Source organism: Diachasma alloeum, unplaced genomic scaffold, assembly GCF_001412515.2.
Source record: "Diachasma alloeum isolate Michigan unplaced genomic scaffold, Dall2.0 Dall_scaffold_00178, whole genome shotgun sequence".
In the NCBI taxonomy this organism is placed as follows: Eukaryota; Metazoa; Arthropoda; class Insecta; order Hymenoptera; family Braconidae; genus Diachasma; species Diachasma alloeum.
In genome coordinates, this window is record NW_021680344.1 from 1,011,877 (window position 1) to 1,025,541 (window position 13,665).

The 13,665-nt window shown below is 39.2% G+C and overlaps 1 protein-coding gene across 1 annotated transcript in view; it reads right to left on the minus strand.

Annotated features, from left to right (window-relative positions):
- Nucleotides 1-13,665, minus strand: part of LOC107038287 — a 26,041-nt gene that overhangs the window by 1,134 nt on the left and 11,242 nt on the right. The window contains exon 4 of the mRNA XM_015257314.1: nt 4,437-4,674. Coding sequence (XP_015112800.1) covers nt 4,437-4,674 — 238 coding nt within the window. The remainder of the gene's footprint in view (nt 1-4,436; nt 4,675-13,665) is intronic.

Below are 13,665 nucleotides of genomic sequence, written 5' to 3' on the forward strand. Positions count from 1 at the left end.
TATATATATATATATATATATATATATATATATATATATATATATATACTACTGTATATCACCTGTGCAGATGAGTTAAAGGAGACACTGCCAGCTCTGAAAACTGGGCAAAACTTAGAAGCAGTGAGACTCTACCAAATACCTAAGGTGACCCTTTACGAGAAAAATCTAACAATTATATATATAACTACTTGAATAAATACTGTAATTAACTGGACACGTTAGAAGAATCCTTTAACGTAGCATACGAGCACAAGGAACTGCACCGTTCGGGTTTAGGGCCTTTGGTCATTCGGGTACAATGACCAAATGGATTTTGAGGAAGAGAGATGATGCAATAATTTCACAACGGCATAACCTCTACTGTTGTAACCGATTAGTTACTGAGAACGCCGCCAGTGCCGCTGAATCAACTCACTAGGCAAGTTACTAGACGGCTCGCTTACCGCGCATACCCAACCGACGGCCATATTGTCCATATCGGCTCACTTTATATTGCATTTGTACATAAGTCATGTGGGTTACTCATCTAGTAACTGTATAACTTTACGGGTCGACCCGAAAAGTCTCATTTACTATAGCTGGTCCTCTTTACAGTACTGTTTACGGTCCCGGCCAGCTCAGGCCAGCTAATCGCCGTTTACTCCCTCTGAACACAGCCCCCGTAAGCGCCATTTATCGGGCCTCAGTGACGAAAAAGGTGTATTACGAAAAGTAATACACCTACTACTCGAAGGGGTATTACGAAAATTTTCCTATCTCCCTTAGATTCGGAGGTATTCCTCAAAAACTCAGCTGAGAGTTAAGTCGACTGAAAACGTTTTACCGCTTTGCTTCTGAAATCTGCTAGAAGAAAATTGCTTCAAGTCTCCACGATTAATCGACTGAAAAACTCAATCAATATCTTCATCAGACGTAGGAATCTCTGTATATCAGAAAACATTCCTGATCAAGTGAGTGAAAAAGGAACGATGGAGAAAAAAAATCAAACCATTTATCAACTTGTGAGAAACGACCTCGAATATTTTCTCGCCTGGGGATACTCTGACCTATACACGACACGAAAAAGCAGCTGTTACATGTGACACTGGGTATATAACTCTTTTCGTACTCTCTTTTCGTTTCTGCTATTCTCCACCTCCGTCCCTCTATTGCGACAGGACGGGGGAGGACGTAATTCTCGAGAGCGCTCTTCGGTGTTCGACCGACGTGCAGTGGAGAAGCCAAATATTTGATCGTACATTGGAAAATGAAATTGACAAGGGGGAGCGAATGAAAGAAAATCGGACCATTTAATAGTGAGAAGCTGCAGCGCAGATCTCTGAAACTGACATTTATGGCTTCCGATTTACGGTGAAAATTGTTGGTACAAGTTTCGATATTTTGAACCAAGAAAAAAATTATAATAGAAAATTATATCATACTTTATTCTTTTGAGTGAAGAAAAACCCTTCTACCCTAATAATAATTAAATACAAGTTATAATTACAAATTGCACATTATACAAGTTATAATTAAAAATTGCACGTGTCTAGAGAACTTTGATGACTACACATGTATCCACCATGTATGATTAAGTATAGGTCGAGGTACTTGGTTCAAATTATGGTCATAACATCGGAATCCAAAATTCATCATAACCTAGCTAATGATGTGACAGTAATTTCAACTAGGGATGCTGTGAGACGTGAAAGAAACAAGACGAGACGAGAAAAGCCGGTCGAGCACGAGACTCGAGACGAGANTACCCGCCCTTCTCCCGAGACTCAAGCCCTGGTCCCCAGGGATGGCCGAACCTCGGTCCAAGCCTGGGCGCCCAGACTTGGCAAGCCCAGGCTTGTGCCAGGCTTGGCCCGTTTCTACAACACTGGCATTTCGTACGTGGGCAAGAGAGCCTCCCCCTCGCTGCGCCTCTCTGTGTATATTTTTCCGTGGAAATTGGATTATAGACACGAGATAAGGCGAGACGAGACGAGACGAGAGGATCTCTCAATCCTCGATGAGACGAGAAAAGAAATTGCTCTCGTATTTCGATACGAGACGAGACGAGAGAATGGTTTCCTGCCAATGAGACGAGACGAAAAGATGCAGTTTCTTGTCTCGTCTCGTCCGCAGCATCACTGATTTCAACACACAAACAAACAATAATCTCCCAATTCTTATTGGGTATAAGTTATGTATCCACCATGTATGATTAAGTACAATTCCGCGTTCGTATATGAATCCATCCTCGAAGCGTATTACTTGGGATTCCCCTATCTAGTCTCTAAAAGAACAGTTGACATCAAACTGCCGGGAGAAAGAGGCCAAGATAACTAGAATAGAATAGGAACGGCGTACAACGAAAGAGTGTCAAGCGGTAGAAGGAGTCGATAAGCGATATGGCCCCCATTAAGATTCTCAGGTTAGAACACGTTATGTAACTTCCACGTAGGGAATGACTAGCATGAAGTAGTTTACACAAGAATAAAAGGACCCGAATAATCAGGTATGCAAAGGTTTTTGATAACGAGAACGCATAGATACTTGAGAGTGTAATGAAACCGCTCGAAACTTCCTGAGTTTGGGTGGGGAAAATGAGAAGGAGAATATGACGGGAAGGGTGAGGTAAGAAGGGGGTGTAGATGTGGGGAAATGTGTATGAAACTAGAGGGAGGTGGTAACAATTTTGGCGCCACTCGTTGCATAAACTGTATGGAGAATTTTCAATTCCACATGGGATCATGACCCATGAGGATATCATCTTTAAAGCCTGTATGGATATATTATAAATTCCATGAATATATATATAACAAGATTTATAGAAGTTGACTTTATATAATTGTTCAGGGTATTCCAGAAATTCAATGATTTCTAGTTCCTGGTAAATTTGTTTTCCTCCTTCATGTCCTTAAACTTTCTCTGCGATTGGCGTCCAAACGAATCTGAAGCTTCTTCTGTCCGTGGGTTTGTTATCAGTAGTATACCTAATCCACAACGTGAATAATTTAATGTTGATGACGATTATTATTCCAAACTTTTAGCTCAACTACGTAACTTGCAGCGGTAATCTCATCGGATCCTTTTTGCACCTATGGAAAGAGGATTAGCGGATCCGGGATTTAGGTAATTCACATAGCTACAACAGGGTAAGTAAAGAGACTGACGCTTTATGTTATCCTAGTTATATACGTTGGTGGTTTGCGAGGTGGCAAAGTTTCGCAACATCTAGTTACCCTCTCGTCTTATGTCAGAAGCTCCCACCTCTTCCATGTCAACCCCTTTAAACCAAGTTCGAAACAAACTTCTGGCCAAATCTTTCAGTGGTCGGTGCTATCTTGTCAGCTATGGGTATGTACGTCCCTGAGACAACTAAGATAATTCCCGATTTTACTTGATTTTTTTTGCTCCACATTCCAGATAAAAGAATTCCTGAATAAACAACTTTCCGAAGAATCTTATGGTATCTCTCTATGTTATAAAAATCCAAATCGACTTCTGGTGATGGAAATTTGGTACTTAAAATGAAGGGTCGGACCCACCCCTTGTGGGTCATGAAGATCGAAATAAGGATTATGAGGATCAAAATAAGGGTCACGGGGATCAAAATAAGAGTCATGAGGGTCAGAATAAGGGCCACAAGGCGCAAATTGAGGGTCAGGATAAGGGTCACAAGGGTTAGATAAAGGGTTATATAGATCAGATTAAGGGTCGCAAAATGAACGCTCACAAGGGTTAGATTAAGGGCCCAAATACAGGTAATAAGGTTCACATTAAGGGCAGTGATACCGTGAGACGAGACGAGACAAGAAATTGTTCTTGTCTCGTCTCGTCTCGTTCTCAGGAAACCATGCTCTCGTCTCGTCTCGTATCGAAATACGAGCACTATTTTGTCTGCCGTCTCGTCGAGAATTGAGAGATTCTCTCGTCTCGTCTCGTTTCACCTCTATAATCCAATTTGCACAAAAAAACAATACACGAAGGGACAGAGAGGGGGAAGCTCTCTCGACTCTCGTCTTACCTCTTGTTGCTCTTGTTCTCGACTGACTTTTCTCGTCTCGTCACGTCATGGCTCTCGTCTCGTTTATGTCGTCTCGTCTCGTTTCTCTCGCGTCTCGCGGCATCACTAATTAAGGGTGTAAATAAGTGTAACAAGGATCAGATTCAGGATCACAAAGGTCATATTAAGGGTTCAAATAAAGGCCATAGGTGCCAGAGCCTAATGATTACAAGGATCAAAATAAGTGCCTCAATATCTCTCTAAATTGTAAAACTTCAATCGACTTTTCGTCACGAGGGGTATAATGAGTGTCAGAATGAGAATCATGAGGGTCAGATTAAGGTTCAGAATAAAGATCATGAGGATCATATGAGGGTTGGCGAGCGGAGCGGCAGGGAGCGTAGCACCCTAGTGAATGATATAATCTAAATATCTGAGTCTGATTATTAAAACTTACTTTGTGCGGGTACAGGCTCCGTCAGTCCAATTTGCACCAATATCTCACTCTCAGCTTCGTAGATTCCAGGTATTCGCGCAGTGCAGTGAAGATTCAATTGGTTATTTGAGTAATGTAATGATAGGAGATCAACGGTCAGCTCACCCCATTGCAATTGAGGTTCTTCGATGTAAGCTGAGTTGCTACCCATATTATACTCAGATCTCTCCACCAGTTGGCTCGCGTTTATTGGACCAATCTAGAATGAAATTAAATGAAAAGATCATTCATAAAGTCATATTCGTCTTGGACAATGACAATATCAACCGTTGGGAGGATTATATCAATTTCGTTGAAAGCTTACTGAAGACATGCGCATTGGAATTTTCTTCGGAAACCAATATTATACTCATTATGTTTTTCACTGAGGCCTGAGATTGCTCGTAATTAAGTGAGTATATCATTCTCTAATCAAATATTTTCAATGTTTCAATGTTGCAAGGCGGAGTCTCAGGAACCATCTCATACATCTATATGACCATCTAGCTAGAAAGGTAGATGACTCATAGAGGTTGGAATTTAATTGTTTAGCTCACAGGCTATGACAAATTCACACCTCACAACAAACGTTTTAATTCGAGTTTTTTTTAGCAAATTTGTATATTATTTTCCCTTTAATAACTCATCACCGTACATCTATTTCATATATTAAAGCATAAATTTCACAGCCTTTTATAGCGATAAATTTCCTCAATTCTAGGAGTTGCTACCGTTTCTAATTGTCAATACGTCTAGACCATTGAAATTCGTTCTAAAAACATGGAGAATATAAACGTTCAAGTGAAACCCATCAAACTTTCTTGATACAACACGCCCTCTGTATCATCGGAGTTTGATGGTACTTGGATAATTATTTCCGTTGTGGTGCATATCGCCTGTATGCAGAAGTGGTTGGCCAATCCAACCGTGAAAGCATGAGAGGAGTGATGAGAATTTAAGTGGACGAGGGAGGAGTGAAGGTTGGAATTCTCCAAACTTCGTATGCATGCAAATTCGAAATGGGAAATGAGGAAACGAGTAGATGTATTTCAATGTTCAACTCCCTCCGACATTCGAACTCGTAATGTGGAACAACTTGATTGTTGTAGCTTTGTTGTACCCAACGTTGTTCGTTTTTTTCACCGGTATTGTCATTATTCCTCATCTTTGTTTTTTATCACTCATTGTTTCAGCCCGTGTCAAGATTACCCGACGTCAACTCTTTGTTTAATTTTCAAGCCATGCATGCTTCCGACAGGATTTTATACACCAGGGACGAAGGGAGATGGGCGACAATGAGTGGAATGATATCGGGAGAAAATAGCGAAATGCAGTGAATTAAGCATCATTAAGGTCATAGTGATATCTCATGCTCGTTTTAGGCTCTCATCAACTTGAGATTCAGTTTAGGTATTATTATCTCACATTTATACCTTCCACAAATTATTCATGAGATATATTTCTTATATATTAGATCTGTTAAAAATATATTGCCCTAATAGGGAGCTTCGCTCCGCTCGCCAACCCCCGCCCCCTCACCCTGGTTGGTATGGTGCGACGCATGAGGAGCGATTGATTCATGTTTAGAAAAAGGCTCAAATCAATGCTTTGAAAGCCCCATATGAACCCCATATGACCCTTATTCGGACCCTCATCCTCATCCTTGTCTTGCCCTTATCAGGACCCTACTTCTCACTTTTATCCTGACTCTAATTCTAAATAAGGATTTTTGACCCGTATATTGCACTACTACTCGCTCCACTCGCCAACCCCCCCCCCCTGTAGCGTCGCGCTACACACACACCAACGCGTAACACACGCACGGATACGACACGCTGAGAGACGACTGGACATCGGTGACATCATCGCGCTCTGTCACGCGCCCAGTATCAAATACCTCTCGCTCGCACCTATTGTATTCGCATCCGAATTCTTACCTGACGCGAGTATAATAATTAGTCGTCCGGCTCTCGCCGATCGGTGGACATCTCTCCACCTCATCCTGTATATATTCATACTACCGACTCATCATCTGTACATACTGGATTCATGACAATAAACTACATCTCTAGTTTTGCAAACTGTTGCCTCGCGTAGTTGATTCGGTATCTTCCCGAACAACCACAACCTCGAATCCTACACCCCCCCCCCCTCCCCCCTCTAGGGATTGAAGTGTTGTCGGGAAGTTTAATCAATCCACTACTAAACAATTAGTTGTCTTAATTGTCGTTTATTCAATCGCGTCTAGAAATATATATACAAAAGTAGAGAGCAAGTCAGGTGGTCGACTTGTAGAGTAATAGGCGGTTAGCGCCAGACTGAATATAATTTTCGCGAAAGGTGAGAATTCGGATACGCGTTACAATAGGTGCGAGTGAGAAGTATACATTTTTATTGGCAAGTAACAGAGAGCGATGATGTCACTGATGTCCAGTCGTCTCAACTACGCACGTTGTCGTGTCCGCGTACTAATGCATAAATGTGTATGTAGCGAGGCGCTACACCCCCTCCCCCCTGTTGGCATAGTGCGATGCATAAAGAACAATTGGTTTATTTCTAGAAAAAGGCGCCAGTCAACGCCTTGAGAGCCCCAAATGAACCGCATATGGGCCTTATTCTGACCCTTATCCTCATCGTTGTCTTGCTCTTATTCGAACTCTACTTCTCACTTTGATCCTGACCCTAATTCTGACCTTATTTCTGACTCGTATCATGGTCCGCATATTGGACTACTAGAGGACTTCGCCCCCCACTCGCTCCACTCGCCAATCCCCATTATCATGAGCCTAATTCTGAGCTTATTCCTGAACGTAATTCTGAATGCAATCCTGACCCTTGTAAACCTGGATTTCATTTCGAGTCTTAATTTTTTGTCTTATTTGCTATCGCCGAAATGTGATTCCCACATGACCCTCACATGATCCCCACATGACTCCCATATGATCCCCATATGACCCCCACTAGGACTCTAATTCTAATCTTTATCCTGACCTTAAGCCTCAGCCTCATCCTGACTTTAATTCTGACCCCAATACTAACCCTTTTGACCCTTGGTTTCAAGTCTTAATTTTTTGTCTTAATTTTCTATCACCAGAAATCGATTTAAATTTTTATGTCATAGAGAGATTCATCAATTTTCAGCGAAATTAAAAAATTATATGTTGAGTTAAAAACAATAGGAAAAATCCGGAGGTTTCCTAAAAATTTCCAACTTTCGGAGAAAAGTCATTTTTTCTCTTTCAATCCCAAGAACTACGTATGAAAAAATTCAATAGAAAACCTAGCGAATTCGCTAGAAAATTCTATTAGAATTCTATAGGCATTCTATGAAGTTTCTATAGGATTTCTATTGGAATTCTATTGAAAAATTCTATTTCTTTGTTGCGCTGCTTCTTTTGGATATTCAATAAGAAAAAGTCAATAGATTTCGAATTTTTGTTTGAATTTTTCTCTTGGATTTTTTCTATTAGAATAATTGGGCACACATTTTCTAAATTTTTTCCGCTGGAGTTTATTTTGTTTTGCATTGCAGAATCCGAGTAGAAAAAACTTTAAAAATTGATGCCCAAGCATTCTTATAGAAAAAATCTCACGAGTAAAATTGAAACAGAAATTCGAAATCTATTAACTTTTTTTATCGAATATCCAATAGAATGAGTACAAAAAACAAATGGAATTTTTCAATAGAAATCCTATAGAGATCCCATAGAAACTCCATAGAATTCCTATAGAATTCCCATACTAAAATATAAGATAGAATTCCAATAGGATTTTCTAGCGAATTCGCTAGGTTTTCTATTGGATTTTTTCATACGTGACTTCCTGAAGAGTTCAAAGAATTTCTCAGTGAATTAAAAATTCCGGGCAACACCTGGGGGACAGCTGGTTATCGATGGATCAAGGAATGTTTCGAATGACAGATGAATATTCCAACTCCTGATGGAATAAGCCCATTTCGTGATATGATTTATGAGCAATGGAATGGGGAATCGAAGCGGTGATTCTCCGATATATTGCGATAGGAGAAGGTTTGACCTCCATATCCTTCCCACGGCGAAGGTCACTATGGTATGCTAGTGATGGTTTATACATGACATTTGTTTACACCTTAACCGGGATGGAAATCTGAGAATGTGATTCTGCGTCACTGGCCCGATAAATCACATCATGAATATGAGGCGTGAAACTAGCCATTCAGAACAGATTGAATGTCCGGAACAACCAGCAGTGGCATCGCCTACTTCAGTTACGCTATACCGTTTTACGAGAGTAGTACCGCCTATAAGAGAGGGCTAACATAGTAGAAGTTGAAGAGGGTCATATATGAGTGTGCTGTGGAACACTGGAATATATCCACAGAAGTTGGGAAATATTCAATTCTCCCTAGTCCTTTTTACTTTTCTTCTCCGTTATCGTAGAGATATGCTGCAGAATTTCTTGGAAGAAGCCAGTTAGAGAGACAGAGCTGAAAATTGTATCTGTGACCTCATATCTGATTTAAATCATTTTTACACTAAATTTTCTACTTTCACGGAGAAAATTATTTTGTGAATTTCAACAACTAGTTGGTGAAATTTAGCAACTAATTAATTAAAATTCAGATCTTCCAATTTCATTCAGTTAATTTGCTAATTACCCAAATAGATGGTGAAGGCATATATACATTTGAAAACAATCACACAATCATTTACGTCTTGACAATCGATCAATGTCTCATCTAAAAGATATTTTCGCAATAATCTACAATTCCTTGTTAAATTTGATCCATGAAATAATTCGACGAATGTTTATTGAAAATTCAACAAATGGTTGGCGAATGAAATTGAAAAATCTTTTTCTGAATTTTAATTAAATAGTTATTGAATTTCACCAACTATATAGCTGGTGAAATTATGGCTGTCCACGGTACCGAGGCTAGTTTCGGTCTCATCTCGTATTGTCTCAGTATCGGTTCATGAATCCGAGAGGATGCTACGTCCACACGGAGAGAAATATTCAATAAAAATTACGTATCTTTTTCGTAATTCCGAAGCAAAGTGGGGTTGTAGGAAATTTTACGCAACTGTCGCGGAATTTTTCCAGACGGTTCCGTAATTTTTATCTGAATCTCCTGTGAAAAATTACAATACCGTCACTTAAATTTTCTGAGTCGATTCCGTAATCGGTGTGCGAATTGTGAGTTCCGTAATTTTTACTGAACATTTCTCTCCATGCAGGATTCTCGAAACAATACCGAGACAATACATGCTTAGACAGGAGTCTGGGCGAGATTTTTGGTAAGAGTCTCGGCGAGACTTTAGAGATTTTCGGTCTTCTCGTTAATTGCAATCCATGAGCTTTGAGAGCATGGTTGACAAATAGCTACAGGCGACCGTCGCTAAAGACCGGTGATAGAAAATTTCTCTCCGTGTAGCAAAATCTACAATATTTTTTGTTTCTTCATGGAGATATATTCCCATTTGATTACCAACTATAAGTATACCCAGTAATAAATAACACGTTTACCGTTTTGTTTCATGAGAATTCAGGATCAAATGTTTTTTTTATCTCAGAGAGAAAATTCGCCCTCAAATGGCGAATTATCGATGGAACTTTCATTGATAACGCATGAAAGAATGCTTTTTGGTGATACGGTAATAGAAAGGCGGAAAGGGAAAAAAGTGCAGCATATCTCAACAACCTGCCTTTACCTTTGGACTCTCCGAAATCGGTGCAGATTTATGTGCATCGAGATATCCGCTTTCTTTCTAACGATTGCCACAACGCGTTCTCGGTAAAACGTATTTCAGGTGTGAATGAGCGGTCGGGAATTTGTTACAGTGGGTAAAAGACGAAGAAAAAGGGGCGAAGGAAGAAAAGTATTTGAGATAAAGTAAAACTGTTAGTATTCTCTTTTTGTTCCCTAGAATATAAACTTAGAGATCTAAATCAGATTGGGTTATTTTGAAAATTCGAAAACCAATAGAATCGTTGATCATTTTTAGTGTTACTAATATGCATTGTTGAAAATTTTTGACGGAAATTTCTTGTAAATTTTTTGAAATTTCTATGACATTTTAGTTCCACTGAAATTTTAAGGAATTCCGCCATTAAAAATTTAAAATTTCATAGAAAAATCACTGACAACTGTAAATTGCAGTTCAATTGCGGTAAATATATTGTGTTGAGTCGTGAGTTGTGAGTCGTAAAAGTCAAAAGTCAGTTACAGTTCTTCAGTCAAAAGTCAGTTACAGTTCTCCAACGATATAATATATTATACTATACCTTAACGATGTTCAGGAGTAGAAGTAGAAACCTGAACCTCGGGTTTCTGAAGTTTTGCAAGGGGTGTCTAAATGGATTAAACAATATGTGAAAAAAATTCCATGAAATTGGCTGCATTTTTCGAATTTCCCACTCCTCGCTTGAACATCGTTAAATATAAAACATTCGTGTAAATTATACAATTCGGAATATTTAGTTGAAATATATTTGTTAGTATAAAATACATAATCTAGGGTTATAATTTTAATTTATTACATCATTCAGCCAAGGCAGACCCCGGCGTCTGAAAGTATCAATGACGCAACACATTGGAAGTTCATATAGGTTGAGGAATTCTCATCTCAATTGTGCTGTTGACCAACTCGGAATTTCATTGAATCTTTGGTGAAATCTGAAATCTCATGACTTTTCCCTCTTAACTAGCATTAAATGTCACTCCAGAAAATTACTAGTCGATTGTCCATGAAATTTCAATTATGTTCTAACCGGGTTGAATAACTTCGCTGAAGGCATTGAAGAGCTGCAGGCTATTCGTTTAAATTATCGAAAGCGTCACGTTTCACTCTCAATGTAAAATTTACAGCTGAAAACCAAATTGGGGAATTATAATGGACAACGCTATATCGTTTTACGAGCGTAAAAGCGCTTGTAGAAGAGGGCCAATATATTCTGATCTGGAGAGGGCTATACATGTGTGTTATGGAGCGCTCGAATATATCCATCCTCCCTAGTCCTTTTTACTCTTCTCTCCATTATTTTAAGGTATTTAAGGCGTAGTCAGGGGAGGTCGAAAAAAAGTAAAGAAATTTATGATTTTTCTTTATACATTCTTTGATTTTTTCAAAACCCCTATGCAAAATCCCAGAAAGCCCAGAAACTGTCGGTTTCAAACCGATCCATTCCCAGAAAATGTCGGTGTCAAAAGTAGAGACCACTCGAAATAAACGTCTATAACTCGACGAAAAAAAAACGTAAAAATATGGGACCAATTGCACTATGTAATATAAGTATTTCACTCGCCCAATACGAAGTTTCAAGATTTTAATTTGATTAGTTTATTTATAATCGCTGTGAGAAGCCGAAAAACCCCCCGATTTTCAGGGTCTGTAAAAGTCGGCAAAATTTGCACCGCTACCATACGTACGAAAAAATTTTTTTTTAAATCGTCACGTTTTCCAGAGATTCGTTGAACCCTTGGAAGGCCAACGAGAGACGAAAAAACTCAATATTGTAATAATTATTTATTCAATTAACAGAAATGTCGACTGCGGCTATCTCGTTGTAAAATTGCCGAATCGACCTGAAAAAAAACGATGCATTCTGAATTCAATGTAAAACACATTTGGTCAATATTTTTCTAATAAACAATCTCCGTTGATTTAAAAAAAAATCAAGAAAATTCGTCAAAAAAAGTGCTGTTAAAACGATCATAACTCGTTATGGGGTTTATGGGCACGCTCACCGTCGGTCCCTCAAAATTGAGAACACGTGTGCGCCTGCCTACCTCTTTCAGGGACGTCGATACCAGTTACAGTCGTTTAGGCCCTTTGGGGCGCAAATACACTGTACATTGCTTGTCCCCAGAGGGCCCAAACGATGGTAGGGGAGTTTGTGCCTGTACCGCTCAGGCTACCAATCAACATAAACCATCAACTTAAAAATTTCTTTCTGCTCCTGATCATGAAGAATTTGATGATAGGATGTCATTGTCGGAAAATTTTCACTTTATTTACCACTTTAAATATGAAAAAACACGTAACGAAGTTTTGAGGTCTTTACAGTGCAAAATTTGTGGACTTTTAATTAAGGTTTTTGATAGTTTCAAATGCTCAATTCTCATATTAAACTGTGGTTATTCGATACATACACATTCCGTTACGGAGTTCGCTGGCGGAGTCCAAGTCCGCTATTAATTATAGGAGAGCGAATTATAGAAATAAAGAGGTGAGAAAAAGAAAGGAAAAGAAAAAGAAGAAACTATAGATGTTAGGAGAGGATATTTCGGATGTTATGATAGATATCCTATAACGGGGCAGACAAGCGACCGTCCCGCTTGGCGTCTCCCAGCGAACTCCTGACGATACATTTTGCTATGGGAAGGAACATAACAGCTGAGTGAATCAGTGCTGCCAACTTGTACCTCAAACGGCACGACGTTGTCGCTTTTTCTATCCATATTAATTATTTCCCAATTATCCAAAGGACAAACTATAAAAATAAAAGAAAGCTTAAAATATGTGGGAAAAAAATTTAAAAATTATTAAAAAAACATTTCGCACACAAAAATGGCTGAAATAGATTGAAAATTTGTAATTTAAATATCGTTTTTCTTTGTTCAGCGATTGGTTTTTTGCGAGAGAACAATGGATTCCCCTCCGTCTCACCTCCTACATGGCCGCAACGCCATAAATACCTCAAATCACCGAAAGTGTCACGTTCCCCTCACAATGTATCACAAGTATCATCTCCTATTCAACTTATAGTAACATAATTGCAAGTTCTATAACAATTTTATAATTGTAATATGAGAACACGGCGTTAGTCCGCAAATCCCTAGCGGGATTTATAATGGAGGAGAGCTAGTACTTGAGTTTTCCTTCGATTCCCACTTTTTTAATCCCTTTTTGCTCCAACAAAACATGAATACTTCGGACAGTGAGGATTATATAAATTTTAATCCGATAGTAGAGAGCACGTTTGTCATTCGTACGGTATGAAAACAGTGTATAATGGCTGATACACGGAGGATTATCGAGAGTTTATTTCGATATGGGTTGACCATCGATCCACCCGAGTCGAATAATTGGACCTGACAAATTCTACTTAGGTCTCTCCGTTCAGAACTGGATAGGTCTTGGGAAGCCTCTTCCCAAGTGCTTCCGAGACCTTTCTACCTCTGGTTATGTCCCATTTCAGCACTTGTTAGGTGTAAGCAGGACTTGCATTC